The sequence below is a fragment of the Indicator indicator genome, chromosome 25 (assembly GCF_027791375.1).
Source record: "Indicator indicator isolate 239-I01 chromosome 25, UM_Iind_1.1, whole genome shotgun sequence".
NCBI lineage: Eukaryota > Metazoa > Chordata > Aves > Piciformes > Indicatoridae > Indicator > Indicator indicator.
The window spans coordinates 332,501-348,501 of record NC_072034.1 but is presented as its reverse complement, the minus strand read 5'-3'; the positions used below and the strand labels follow the sequence as shown (position 1 = coordinate 348,501).

The 16,001-nt window shown below is 39.7% G+C and overlaps 1 protein-coding gene across 1 annotated transcript in view; it reads right to left on the bottom strand.

Annotated features, from left to right (window-relative positions):
* Window positions 1-16,001, bottom strand: part of LRBA (LPS responsive beige-like anchor protein) — a 352,375-nt gene that overhangs the window by 41,424 nt on the left and 294,950 nt on the right. The window contains exon 47 of the mRNA XM_054392204.1: window positions 9,275-9,442. Within this exon, the coding sequence (XP_054248179.1) occupies window positions 9,275-9,442 (168 nt within the window). The remainder of the gene's footprint in view (window positions 1-9,274; window positions 9,443-16,001) is intronic.

Genomic DNA, 16,001 nt, shown 5'->3' with positions numbered 1-16,001 from the left:
ACCTCATCGTTCACTACAAAGAGGCTACTTTCAATGTGTGTTTCAGACCTGCCCCCAAGTATTGTCAGTCCCTTCTCAAATCTGTAAGATTTAACTGCCTAACATCTGAAACCCCAGGTGAAAGAGTGTTGTGCATTGTAATATACACCCTTCCAGCATACGTGAGCAGCAGAGAAAATGTTTTGGGTTCATCCTCCCTCTTCCTACCCAGTATTTATGTCCAGCAAATAACAGCCTTTGTAGAAATTATGACTTTGGCTCTCTGCCTCTACTACCTCACTTTTCAATACTCAAAAAGGTTTACACACATGTTCCTCCGTGATTTCTACTGGCTTCAGGAATATGCAATTATGATTACTTGCTTGCCCTTTCCTTTCTCTGTTTTACAGAACCAGAGAACATAGGAACATAGAATCTTTGACAGGCTTCCCCTCAGACAGGGAAGCTGAATGGCTTAGCAGCCAACTGACCAGATCCTTTCCTCAAGGGATGGTGATTAAAATCAAACTCTGATAAAAAGTGATCTGCAAACCTCTTCTGCCAAGACAGACGCTTCCAGTCCTACAGTAAGATTCTTAGTTAAATTTCTTATGGACTACAGAGACACAGATAACATTCACCAGAGAGCGAGCACGATTCAGAACAAGGAGATAAAATTGCTGAAAACAGGCTGAAGAAGAGAAGCTCTTATAGTACCATCTCCCCCTGCTTCATTACAATCCCTCTTAGACCAAGACTATGAAAAATAGGAAAAATGCTTTTCTGAAACAGGCCATGCATATGCTTGCTGACAGTACACCTGCCCTGGGGACATTGCTCTACACTTTGACCAGGGAAAGAATACAGGGCTCAAATGTTAGTATCATAATCTCACACACCCCATCCGCTCTTGCGAAAACAAAACAAGAGCCTCATTTCTTTAGGCCAAAGCAGAAAAATCTTTCTTTTCCTTCAGCTCTGCAAACCAACCTTTAAATATTGAAAGTGCTTCAATTTTTTGTTTGACATTGTACTATTCACTTAATGTAAGAAAACTGCCTACACTAGGTCAGAAATCTAATGAACAGCAGGGGAGGGAAGGGATCAAGGAGAGAAGAAAGGCTACTGCAAGGTGAAGGCATCATTAAACATAACTCTAAAATGTTTGTGACCAAGCACAGGGTAAAAGATGCCTGTTGCAGCCCACTAATGCAGTTCTTATTTCAGCTCAAGTAACACAGGTTTATGGTTTCAGAGCTGAAGCGTGGGCAGAACAATCTGTACAGGGAGATGTTACCAGACGACACTGGCAAGTTGGTATGAAGTAAAAAGTGCCCAATGCTCGCCTGCTGTGGTGACTTAGGGATAGATTAACAGAAGAAGACAGCATACAGATGTAGAAATGAAAGGCAACAAACAGAAATGAAGCATAGGGTTTGTTTTTTTCCTTCCCTCCTTGCAGCTTCCTTGCAAGAAACATCTTTTTTTCCTTCCCTGCTTTCAGCTCCTTCTATCTGCTCAAAATTCCATAGCTGTGTGTTTGGAAGTTGGCTGCTGATGTAACCACTTGTTATTTATTAAATCCAATCAGCTAGACCACCTCGAGGGGCAGGGTGGTCTTACCCTACGCAGGATTTTTTTTTCCTCAAAGCTATTTGAGATTCAATACATGAACAATATCTTCTTCTGTTCCCACTGCAGAAAAGTGTAAAAGGGAACACAGTGCCATATATATTCCACTAGACTTCTTAGAAAAGAAAGCCACCACCAGCCCAGCTCTTACACTGCACTGTGACAGTTTCTGTGAGATTAACGAAAAATTGAGTCTTTTTGCCAGACAAATCAGTAAGACAATTACATGGCAGTCATTAAAGCAAAACAGGAAGTAATCACAATTTGTGAGGATACAAACAGAACCCCCCCAGGGCCTTGCAAGTTGCTCCAAACTGAATATATACATTCCAGGCATATTAACAGAGGCATAGCACAGACTGGCTGCAATCTCCAGCTCACGCAGCTGTCTGTCTACTGCAGCGTAATCCCAGCTGCCGATCTGAAAGAAACCAGTTAGTTAGAGCAGACACAACCAACAGAAACAAATGTCACTCAATAATGTTCAGAGACACTGGGTTCATGGATAATTTCAAACAGTATCTCTGTCTGGAGCACTGATGTGCTCATTCAAAACACCTAAATCTTTGGCTACTGGAAAGAAGCAGATAAAAAACCTCAAAGCAGAAAAACAGGTCTGGTAGTACTTCAAAGGAACTGACACCAAAAATAGGGGAAAGTCTAAAAAGAAAGTTAAGATGAATTTAAAGACCCCGCAAATAAAACTGGATTGAGTATGAGCAAAGCCCTAAGCAGCTTGGGGGCTTAAAAAACCTAACTATCTCCATTTTATTTGAACACCAAATCCAAAATTGCTTCCTGTCTCTCTTCACTATGGAAGCTGAAGAACTCAAGAGCGCAACTGCTGGCTTTCATTTAAAATCAATAACTACACAGGGAAGTGGTGGCACTGCCATGTACAATACCTTGAGACATCACCAATTCCTGGCATTATTCATTCACCTCTCAAAACAGTTAGACATCATCCTTAAGCCTTGCTATCTTCACACAGCCTACTTTACTTAGCTAACTCCAAATTTTCTGCTCTCACCCATTAGCATTCCACTGAATTCCTTCCCCTTTGATTCCATGACTACTTAACAAATAATTAAACTTCATGAAAACAAAACATTTTAACCTGAAGGGCATCAGCAGAGTGATGTAAAACTCCAGCATTTAGTGGTCTTTCAGCTGTCTCGTGCAATTACCTTTTCAGAATCTGTAGTAAGTGTGAAAAAGAAACAAATAACTCCTTTTGCTGAGCTAAGAAGTACATTTATTTTAACCAAGTCATACCTACACCAACTGCCAGACCAAACCAGCTGTTTTCAAAGTACAACATTATTACAGTCTTCTACTGCCTTGAATGATTTTTTTTTTTAAATCATTTAATAAACGTTTCACTGAGACTTGAATTTTGGACACTGCTTGAGGAAGGGCATCTTCAGCCTTCTTCAAGAAGTAGCTATTGTTCAAACATAACTAACAACTAATACAATAAATACAGTTTGGTAAGTAAATACCACAGCACATGTGCAGGCATAGTGGAACACTGATGAGCTAGGCACCCTTGGCTGCAACGAAGCGAATACAATGAAAACTCTCCAAACAAAACTGTTTGGCTGCCCAGCTGATGTGAAAGTCAATGCAGACATTGTTTGGACTGCGTTAAGAGCCTGCACATAATGGAAGCTGGCTGATGGCACCAAAAATCATTATTTTTTGCAGCCTGTTCCCTTTCATGTATGAGTGGAGGCTAAATGATTTAGTGTATGTGATAGCTGTGGCTACCATACACTAGGTATATCGCAGCCTTTCCCATACAGAGAGCAGAAAACCCAAAAGTTAAAAAACAGAAATACTTTCTACTCAGAAAGCTGCTTTTGAAGGACTGTGACCATAACCTTTTTCCATCCCTTGCTTACCTTTTGATTACTCTCTCTTATTTAATGCTTGCCAACAAGTATGTCAGCTATCTAAGACTGACTGGCCAGGCATGAATGAAAATGTAAAAACCCCAGGGGGTCTCAAGGCTTCTCTGGCTCTGAGAGATCCACAAGACAGGTCAAGCAAGAAGAGGTGAGGGAACTAACTGTGCTGGAAATTTCTACCCTTGGAATTTCAATCACGGGGCTGAGACAAATATTAAAACAAACAAAGCAAGCACTGAGAGATCGAGAACTGATTTATGTGAGTTGCCTCTTTCCAAAAGCTTTTCTACTTCCAGCCAAAACAGTTGTTTGATTCTTATTTTTTGGATCCTTATACACCAGGCATCTCAGAACAACTTTTAATTTAAATCACTCTTTTTCCTGCTGGAAAGAGAAGCAGAAGCAATGGATAGAATTAGAAGCTACTCTGTAATGAAGGACAAAAGAGAACATCCAGGTCAAACATTTTTCTGGATTGAAACCTAGCTAAATACTTTTATGTCTGTTTCGAAGTGGTGTAGAAAATACTTAAGACACAGGGCAACCTTAGTGTCGACAAACTCCAGGCTGACTAGAATTAAGAAATGCCATAGCTCCCAGATGCCCCACTGAACACCTGCTTGTACTCCTTTGCCTGTTCAACACCACCGACGGGCCACAGGGTGAGAGGCGATGGGAGCATTAATAGGTAAATGACACAAACTGGAGGCAGGAATGGTGTTCCTCTTGTTATAATGCTTTTACCACAAGAAAACACTCATCTCTTGCTGGGAGAGTCCTGATGGCCAGACAAGCTGGTTTCACACAGTGCCTGCCTGCCCATCACAGCACAGGGCGTCCTCGCTTTGCTGTGCAATCCTGCTCTTGTACCTTCACAGGAAAAGAGCAGGGATGGGCTCCTTTGCAGCTGCCAAGTCCACCTCTCCTTAGCTATGAAATCAGGATGCTTCCTTTAAATACATCCTTCTTCATTCTGCCTTCAGAATGATATTTTACCATAGTCTTGTGGTAAAAACTCAACCAACTCTTAGCCTTTAGCTTTTCACGCTGGTCCTGTGCTGTGCAGCATCAAGCGTTCCATCTGTGCAACACACTGCTGGCCAGAGACAAGTCAAAGATTGTTTCTATAGCACTTTTTTTCTGCCTGCATGAATTAGGTAGTGAATTTCCTGCTCTGTGACAGTATTTTATAATCACTTTATCCTTCTTTTCAAAACTCCCCACAGCCACAACAAAGACTGTTACCCAACCTGCTAGAAAGAGACTGATGGTTTTCCTGACTATTTAGTAAATGTTAACTAGGTTATAAATACAAATTGTGTTTACACTTTGGGAAAGATTCACTTCTGTCAGAGTTCTGCAGCTGAGTTAGAGATGAAATGTGCTATTAACTCCCCACCAGGAACGCAGCTAAAAGAGAGGCCAAAAATGCTTTCTCTGGGATAAGATATCGGATCTGCTACTGCTGTCATGAAACTGGGGTCATGTAAACTAAACATCCTTGTAGCTTCTTTTGGAAAGCACAGAAGTCTCTCAAACTGTAAATATTTAAACATAAAATCAGACTCATAAGAGATAGGCCTAAGATGCATAAAATTTATCCAAAGATATTAATCTTGGGAAACATTTAAAAGCTATTATCCACAAAATAATGTATCCCATGTGACTTAAAACTGAAAATAAAAGAATTATTTCCTCTCCTTATATCATCAGAAGTGGCACATTCAAATATCATACCATATGCTATGACCAAGCTGATTCTTCACGATTTCTGAAAGTCCTCAGTTCATATGGAAATCAAATAGCAGCAGCAGAAAGAAAGGTGCCAAGAGAATGGAGAGCGCTGCACTTCCTAATTTTAAACAGACTCCCCTCATGGAGCAAGAAGGCACCTTCCCTTCAAAGGAAGAAGTACAAAACAACTGAATTGTCTCAGGTTTAAGTACTGGATGAGACTTGCTCTTCTTTCTTTTTAACTATTGTTGCTAATTTTACACTCATGAGTCCTCCTTAACTGCTGCCTACAAAGATAATTTCAGACCATCTTTTAAAAGTGATTTGAAGAATATGGTTAGGGTTTTTTTGATAACCATGGTACAAAATTTAGTGTTCTTCTCAAGATTCAAAGGTCCCTGTAGCAAATCAGTGATGTATTCTCCAAGTAGTACTTTGCCTTCCTGGTGTTCATCTCTTTTTACACTCAGCCAGTGCTCATGCTAGCTACACAGGGATAGCAGTGCAGAAATGAACTTTGAAGGAGGAACTCCCAGTGCAGCCATCATTCTTTGTTACCCTATTTCTATTCTTCTGACCAAGACACTAATGCAACAGTCAGGCCAAGATTATTTCCTACAGATTATGCTTAAGCTGCTGCTTGTCTGAATGGCTTAGATTAAAGTCGTCGTCTTTTTTTTTTTTTCTTTTCTCCCCCCTCAAACAGCCATTACAAAAAGAAAGCAGAATTTGTGATAAGAAGGTGCTGTGAACTCTCTCCAGAATGGCTGGATGACATTTATCTCTGCTTCTGTGACTCCTTACCTCTTCCAGACAAGCAACAAAAAAGCAGATTTTGTGATTGGAGTTCCACAGATCAAAAGATGGTGTTCAAGAATGAATAAACAGAAAGCAGTCATGTGGCATACCTTCACAACCCAGATTTTCCAGAGATATGTGATATTTACTGCTTGTCAACTGAACAGCAACTTCCCAACTTCCCTCTGCAGCTGTAGCCTTCACCAAGACACACAAGGACAAGGATCCCAGTCAAAGACAATGCTGCTAAATGGCTCAAGGGGAAAAGAGGAGGACAAAGGAATGCTCTCTGCAGGGATTACAGTGCACAGACATGCCAGCAGATCACTGGATCTCTTGCCTTGGTGCTTCTGGTTGCAGTTCCCTTCCTCCACTGGCTGAAGCTCAAACCTGATCCACTCCCCTCCCCCAGAGATCTGCCTTTGAATTATGCAAGCTTTGCACTCCCCAGGGTTTATCTGCCAAAAGGTAGCATGTGGCCCATGGTTTGCATTTGAGTTTAAAATTTTCTATTGCAGCAGTCAGGTCCTTTCAAAATACTTTTCTTCCTTTATTCCCACCGGCAGAAAGAATGGCGGTAAAATATTGTTCACAGCAGCATGAGAGGATGTAAAAGGTCTACATTTTCAGTTTGGAAAAAAAAAAGGAAAGGTGGAATATGGTTTTAATCAAGCAGTTTTCCTTCCTAGATGAGTGCTTCCTTCTTGTAATATATATAACTTGACTGCCTATAAAAATAAAGGTGCCAGTCAGAGCCTTTTAGGAGACCTAAGGAAATTCTGCATTAACCTAAACTCCTCCAGTCCTCGGTTCCTTGCACTATTATTCTGTGTGTGGCCTCTCCCGATGAGCTAGGTCACCAATATCCATACATATACCTCTGAAGATACTTCAGAAACACATGCATCACAGGCTCCTCATTCCTGCTGTGGTCCAGGCTTAGCATAGACCATCTCTGTGGAGAAGCTGCCATGGTTTTAGCACATACTATTATTTCCATATGATACTTACAAGCCTCAATAACTCGTAACTCAGAATGCATAGAAACTTCTCCTTGGTTTAGGTTTTTCAAACAGAAATATATTTTCTGCTACAATTGCCAAAGTTTAAAGACCCAAACCCTGAACCTTACTGAGAAGGGAAAGCCAAAAGCATCCTTTTTTAAAATAAAAAACTTTAAGAGTAAAATTTCTGGTTTAGCAGTTGCCCAATAAACAGACACAAAACCCGAGGTGTCATGCCTGGCTGCAAATACTGTTAATTGTCCAAATCAGAAGCTCATTTGGCCTCTTACCAGGAATCTGGTGAAGAAAAGTAGTTATATTTTCTGGCAAGCTGACTGAAGGAGAAAAATAAATGCTGATTGAAGCTGCTCAGCAGTACAGAATGTTAGCACAGGTCCTCAGAGAGATGGATTAGCAAGCAGGAAGAAGGTGAGGCTGTCAAAGGTGTGTAATAAATTCATTTAGCACTTAGATACAGAATGATTATGCACACAGATACACACACAAACAGACCTTTTATTATTTTAATCCCTGCCCTTAAGTAAAAATTGGTGAGGATAATCATTCAATCTCTGCACTGCCAATATCCTACCAAAGCTGACCCTATGTGCCATCCCAAATGACATGCACATATTTGCAGAACACAAAACTATGCTTTATCTCCCATATCTGAAGGGTGGGGCTACAAGAAAGCTAAGGAGGGGCTTCTTACAAGGGCTTGTAGTGACAGGATGAGGGGCAATGGCTTTGAGCTGGAAGAGGGGAGACAGAGTGGAGATTAGGAAGCAATTCTTTGCAGTGAGGGTGGTGAGACACTGGAACAGGTTGCCCAGGGAGGTTTGTGGATGTCCTCTCCTGGGAGGTATTCAAAGTCAGGGTAGACAGGGCCCTGAGCAAGCTGGTCTAGTGGGAGGTGTCCCTGCCCATGGCAGGGGCTTAGAACTAGATGATCTTTAAGGTCCTTTCCAACCTAAACCATTCCATGATTCTTTGATCCATATTAGCTCAAAGTAGACCAAGATGCAGTCTGCAAACTGATGGAAACCCACAGAATAATAACATCCAGCCATCATTCTTGGTACTTAAGCCAGTCCTTGAGCACCCCTACATGCCCTGTGTACCCACAAGCCATTCTGCTACACACCACAAGCCAACTACAATCCACAGCATTGCTATGATGTGATTCACTACAGAGGCTGTCAAGGTGCCAGGTCAGGTGGCCAACACGTAAAGAAAACAGTATTAATTAAAACAATAACTGCTTAGTTTCAATAAGAAATAAATAACAAATTCTTCAACTAGGAATAGCCTACAATTCCACAGTGAACGTCGAACTCAGTATTTGTAAGCAGAAATGTCTTCATTCTTGTTTTCATGCAGTTCACATCTATTCCCTGTTGTTAATCATCTAGCCACCTTTCACATAAAATTGTGGGCTGCATTCATATTACTTTGTTCTCAGGGACTCAAAATACTCTGCAATAAAATATCAGTTCCAATTATTCTAGAATTAAATAGCTGCAGCTATATTTGATACCAATGTATTGCCTGAACAGAGGATGTAAAAAGGATCAAAAATCTGTTTTAATCACCCACCCCACTCTGCCTTTTATTTATTTTTTAAACAGCTGCTTGGAAGGAGTCTTTAAGCCCACAACATCCTGAGGGATACTTCAGCAAATAGATTCTGCTGAGTGGTATTGGGTTTCAGTGAGTGAGGCTATGATCACTCCAATGTTAAAATACTTACTTTTGGATATGGAAAACGCAGGACAAATTATTATTCGTTTTACAAGAAGCAAACTAAAACCAATGTAAGCTACAGAACTATGGTGTATTTCTACAACTGTAGAAGTGGAAGCCAATCACAGCTGCTCACTGCCTTCTGCCATTACAAACCAGCATCAGTGAACAAAACGCCTGCCTTCAGCAGCTGAAGCAATCCCCCAAGCCTTTGTGTTTGTATTGGTGTCCAGTCTGTTCTGAATCCAGGTGCACCAAGTTTCAGAACAACTCACATGCCTGCTCTCTTAATTTTGCATGCTGTGACAACTAGCTCAGGTGGCTTTGCATTTGCCTGGCCTGTAGCCATGCCACAGAAGAACACCAAGAAGTGAACCTTCACCAGCAGCCTGGAACAAGGCACAGTCTTTACGCTTCTGATGCTGCAGCGGTTAACAAAGATTTTCCTTTCCTTTAGTTAAAGTACAAACTTACCTCTCTCAATACAGGATCTGTTATTGAGCTTAAATTAGCAGCTCCTTCATAAGTCAAATAGTAGAATACATTCAGGGACCTAACAGCCTCTGGGCCTTGCTGTTTGTAGCCAAAAATCAGATCAATCCACTGGTGAAGCTGGCAGGAAACAAACTCACTTTCTAATGCCTGCAGGAAAAAACACACATGAAATACATAAAGTTGAGTTTGTCAGAGAGTCATTGTTTGATGGTAACAGAACTATTTTTTGTACAGTATAACAAAGTATCTTAAGAAGTCTAAATACAAAATTGAGAACAGTATTTTAAATGTTCTGTCAACAAAAATGAAAATAAAAATAAGCAGGCCCTGTGACAGATGCCAGCCTCATGCCCTACTCTCCACTGACCAGAAGACCTTGCTTTTTAAACTCTAATAGTGGGAATAAGGAAAAAAGCATTAAGGGGAAAGCACTGATGCCTCTATGGAGAGCCAGGATACATTCTTATGAACTCTCAAGATGAAACTGTGCCCTTCTGTGTGATGTGCACTGTGAACAATAACAGCAATCAGCTGATTCTGACAGACAGAGAGGGGATTGATAGACTTGGGAAAGCTGAACTAACTAGGGATGTTAGGGTACAGATTATTTAGCATGCTGGAACGCTTTTATGCATTTCTTGTGTACACAAACCTGTACAGAAGCAGTACTACACTCAATGAAGCCACTTCTCTGAAGATGTTATCCAGTTACAACCCAACCCCCACAACAAAAGCATCTGAACAAGAATGACTCTCACCATAACCATATTAGACACAGCACAAAGGTATTAAAAGAGAAATTTAAAATCATTGCCATCGAAAGAGCGAATTCACGTAGAACAAACCAATAGCAGGATTTGCTTTCTCAGGTTTATACAGAGGATTCAAGACACTTCTTATTTGAAGGAGTAAATCAAGCAACGTAACCAAGGCTGATACTTTCTTCACTTAACGGAAGGAATGACATCTTCCTCATCAAGGAAATTCCCAATTTTGAGCAGAGGAAGTTAAAATCAATGCGAAAAGCAGGAAATCACTCTGCAGTTTGCACACACAGATGATGGGTTTGTTCCATTAACCCATGCCTGAAAACAACATTTAAATTGACACATAAACCCAGCAATTGTCTTAATTTGTGTGGTGCACTCCACACAAAAGCCCTAAATATGTTCAAATTAGAGCAAGCTGCTTGATTGTCACTGCAGCCTCATGTCATATTAATGCATGACAAACATTAAACCATACACTTAAATGGCAATTTATATCATTTAGATGTTTACTGCCACACTAGATCATCACTCACTTAAATGTGACTTTCTGACAGCTAATTTCAGTTAATTTTCCTTGATTCACTTAATTAGAACTTTCAATCAAAGAAAGACCTGCACATATCTTCGACACTGGATCATTCCTTTTTTTATTATTATTTTTAGTAGGATTCTCCGCTACTGAATGGCTGAAAGCATTCCTTAAAATGAATTACCACATAGCATAGTATCTGTTTGGATAATCATACAGAAATGCCTTGCAATATACGTGCTTGGACAGGCTTTTTTTTCTTTCTTACTTTTTCCTTTTTTTTCTTCCAATTAAATTAAAAACCCCAAACCAAACATTCAGACACAGCCACGCAATTAAAACTATAAAAAACCACAAGCAGGCCAATTAAAAATTAATGATTTCAAAATTGTTTAATAAGATAAAACCAGTCAGGAGTCTCAGGCGTGTGCATAACACTACAATGTGCAGCCATAAAATTCTACAGCGCTCAGCAAATGACAATGATAGGAATTAATTTTCTTGATAACCTGCTAAAAATAGAGATATACATATATATTTAATTAACCCTAAAATACACCTATTGTTATCATGATAACTGTTTAATATCTGGGAAAACAGCATTAGGAACTTGTGGTTTTATTTTTCTGTATGTAAATACACACACACACACACACGCATTCAGTATCTGCAGAAGTTGTTCCTATTTTCCTTCTCTTCAAAAGCCAGGCTTGTGAAGGGTCACACTGCCCTCATAAAGCATTTGGGTACGAATAACTCATGGAATCTCACTCTGCAATCTCAGATTAACAAATATATAAAGCTAACTTTTTCTTAAAGCAAAAACTAAGACACACTCTTTGAATTGTTGTGGAATGGTTGAGAGCCATCCTGAACTGACTTCTCACTTTTAAGTTTAAAATTATTTGACATGTGCAATTTTAACAGATCCTAAAGTAGATTATTTTACTTACTTGTTTTTAGTTCCACAGTAGGCCATTTTCAGTCTTTTATTCTTACTTGCCAAATCACAAATAAAAAGGCTACACAAAAAATGGGCTACAGTCATCATGAATACCCTGAAGGACAGACCTGAGACAGCATACACAAATTCAGAGGCTAAGTAAGCTTCCTGTCATTTCAGGGTCACTGCTGAGCTCTTGGTTGGAGAGAAGTGCTTATGTTATGACACAGCCATCAGAGGAACAATAGCAAATGGTCTATACAATGATTAAAAAATGAAGTAGACTTTCAATAAATACACCACAATGTCTGATGGACTTTATAGCCACGCTGGTGTATATTATTTAGACATGGGTACTCCTTAAAACAAAAGTGAAAAAGTCCCAATTTGTATAACTGTCCAGTTTTAAAAAAGGAGAGTATTTAAAACCAAAATTTTAGCATTTGCCTCTTACAAAACTAAACCAAGGGCATCAAACACTAAGCATTTAGGGTTACTTAACCATCTAGGACAGCCAGTGCTCTTTAGGGCTCAAGTTAAATATGGCAGGCAACACAGGACACTGACAGCCTTCCCAGGCTGCTCTTACAGCAAACCAATCAATTGTTAGTGCTCTCACAGCAGACCAAGTGCATCATTTACCTTGTGCCCTGAGGAGAAGGTGCAAACCAAGGAAATCCCCTAAAATGTCCAACATAATACAGTAATACTCAATCCTATTGAGTTATTGTAAAATAAATCAGTGACTAATGCCCAATTGTTAAAGGATCAAAGAAGAGCATGAAGAGACTGTCTCGTGGAGCCACACAGAGATTGTCAGTTCTGTCCACGGGGGCTCATATTAACTTTGACAAACTGTCTTGGGGCTGATATCTGTTTCTTTAATGAGATCTATTAGGCAGAGACTAAAACACTTGAGATATGCTAAAAAGTACAGTATACAGATGTCAAACACAAACACCTATTAGTAACTTCCATTTCTCCATTCCCAAGGCAGAAAGGCTTCAGACATCAACAAATTGAAGCTTTGATCTTACAAGGAAATCTAAGTTTATGCAGAAAAATTTTTCAAAGGCAGAATCTTACATCTCTAAATAATGTGCAATCCAATATACTTCTTCATGAATGCCTCTGAAACTTATTATTTCATGTGAATCTTTTGCTGCCCTGTTTTCTGAGAGGAATAAACAGAGAATAGGTTCCTGCTAGCAACTAAGGAGAATAATTATCAGTTTCACATTGATACAAATGGTTTGGTAAAACATGGTTGGCGTGACAAAAACCATACAAATGGCAGATTTAGGAAGATCCTTCTTTTTTCCATTCATTATTATATATCTTTCCAAACAAAATTATACCCTTGGAATCAAGATTTGTATCTAACAAGTGACTACCACTGGCTTTTGCCCTCTTCTTTCTGGTTTAGATGATGTAATGACATGTAACAGATTAAATGATGTCCATTAAAAATGAATATATACTGTGATGGAGACTGGGATTAGGAGGAAATTCTTCACCATGAGACTGGTGAGGCACTGGAACAAGTTGCTGGAAGGGGCCTTGAGCAAGCTGATCTAGCAGGAGGTGTCCCTGCCCATGGCAAGAGCGTTGGAACTAAATGATCTTTAAGGTCCCTTCCAATCCAAACCACTCTGATTTTATGTTCCAGTGCTGAAATTAAAAGATAACTGTATTTCTTTTCACCAGCATAGGTATTTATTCATAATCAAGCTATCCAGAAAGAGCCCACAGACTTGCTTGCCTTATTCCTATGCTGATTAAAGCAAAGACATCTTGAGGCACAGCACAAAACATGTAACTCTTGTTTGAAAGGCAGACAAGAAGTACAACCTATACAAAATGTGGTTTATGAACTTAAAACAGAAGCAGAAACCTTAATGATAAACCAAAACTGCTTCTCATATATGAATAATCTTTCTCCTTCACTCAATTAAAGAAGCCCAAAAGCCCCAGGAATACACTACAGCAACAAGTAAGAAATTACAAATTTCAACTCCAAATGCCTACCACCCTTAATGAGCTTAAGTATTTTCATTTCTCTTTGAAGTAAGGAATTTCCTTTGAAACACTTCAAATAATTGAGTCTTCTTTTTTTTTTTTTTAAACTTTCTATTTGAAACATATTTCTGCAAGGACAAAATTAAGATTTCACACTCTTTTAGGACAAGCACAATTTTGACATGAAAAATCCTCTTCTGGCCTATGACAAAGCATGCACACAACCGAAGCAGCAGGTAATGACTTTAAACTAAGTACATGTTCTGTGTGGAAGCATGTGTGCACATGTAGACTTAAAACAAAAGCCACCAAACCCACCAAAGCTGAACAACTGGACTCATGTCTGCGTGTGCAGGCTCTCAGACACACGTTGGTAATGCTGCCACAGTGTTGATATATGAGCTCTGTAAGTTACAACGAATAAGGCTGCTTTTTTCACCCTAATTAGAACTGTTTCAAATTTTCCTGCTAAATATATGATAGAAAGGCCTTTCAACTTTTTTTTTTGTATTATTATTCTAGAGTTTCTTTCCACATCAACCTTGTTCCAATCAAAATATGTTTTGAATTAAATTATTTTGATTCAATATGTGGATCACATTTCACTTCTAAGATTTAAAGTCCAAAAAGGAAAAGTTTAGGCTGTTCAAACAAAGCAAAAGCAGCCACTTTGTGGAAAGCTATTCACATTTACCAAGACTGACAAATTGTTTGTGTGCACCATTAGGTCTAGTTTCTGCAATAGTTGCCAGATTTCCTGTCCTCCTAATAACACATTAACTCTTGAAGTGCTGGCTTTATCTTTTGAGGTTTCTCAGTCACCACTAGCATTTAAAAGTAAATTTCCAAACACACTTTGACCAGCAACACTATTTGATCATATGGGTGGGCATCTGAAGGGGAAAACAAAGATAAAAATCTATCAGAAATATCTAGAGCCTGCCTCAAAGATATCAGAAGGAGGAGGAAGAGGACAGCAGACAGGAGAAAGCTCTGAGCTCTCCATGAGGTAACATGAATTTCAAAAGGATTAAACCCACATCAAAACTGTTCACATGTGTGGTGGTTTCTAACTTGCTAGGCAACCATTCAAGCAAACGGCATACTAAGAATGGTCACTTCCTAACTGTTCGATTTCTTCTCAGACAGCAGCAAAAAAGATAGAGAAGAATTGTGAGAGCAACAACAAAAAAAAAAAGTGATAAGGAGCTCTTTATTAAATTCCACTCCATGAAAAGTAATATATAAAAGCCCTAAATAATTACAGTTGTGGAAATCACACAAATGGCATAACTGTGATAATGCTGATGTATGTGGCTTGCATTTGTCCCTCCCCAGAGACAAGCAGAAAATCTAACCACAGCCAGTCAGGCCATAACCATTTATTACTACAAATATGTCCAAAAGCAAGTATTTACAACACCAGGAGGTGCTGCTGATTTCTCCACCATTTCCACCTCCCCCCACCCAATCACTGCATTTTTTGCCCTTGTTTAAAATGTCTGCTGTGCTTTTAGGGGATTCTCTCCTCCAGAAGAGTCAACCACATCCCAAGGCTAAGGCAGTGAATGAAAATTCCTTTTGAAAATCCTCACACACCACACTAAAAGGAGGCAGAAAGCTCCCTCCTCCCTGAAATTCAGCAATTCCTCTCCTAGTTCCTCCAGCACTTGTTTGCATGAAGACTGACAGCAAGGATCTGGAACCTGTTACACATGGAAGCACAGGCTGTTAACCACACAGTTGACAGCTGGCTCAGTCAAATTAGTTTAAGTGAAGTTTTGTGCTTAAAAAAAAAAACAAAACAAACAAAACCCAACCAACACAACACCAAACAGCAAAATCCCACAACATACGGCTGTTTCACAATACAGTGCTGCATAGTGGCAAAGCTGACCAGCTAGGGAGATGTGCAACTGTGCCAGCACCCTGTGCTTCCAAACTAACCTATCTTTCCTCTTAGAAGGTTAAGGCAAGTATACAGCTTCTAGCACTTCAGCTAACTCGCATACCTTTAGCCAAAGGACTTCAACATGGCATCTCCTTGAGCCTTGTCAACATGATCACAGTGGTTTCCCAATGTCAAGTATTGGCCAAACACAAACAGAAAGGTCAGAGCACTACACACTTCTGAAAGGGCATTTGTCATGGTAAACAGCAGTTCACTTTTTCATGTTACATATTCTTTCTTGTTAAGAGAGAGGTGCAAAACATGTGCTACAAAACTTCAAACCATGTCAAATTTGCTTGCCTTTGAGGTTGGACAAGCTTTGTCACTGAATCTAGGAAGAGGCCAAGCGCTGAAATTCGGGCAAGTGTTATAATTAGAGGACACTGCCCCAGTGGTGAGATTTTAGAAGACACAGCTAGCCTAACTGTCATGTAACATATGGTGAAACTTACTGACTACAGTGAAGGCCTCAAGTTTAGACAATGGGCCAAACA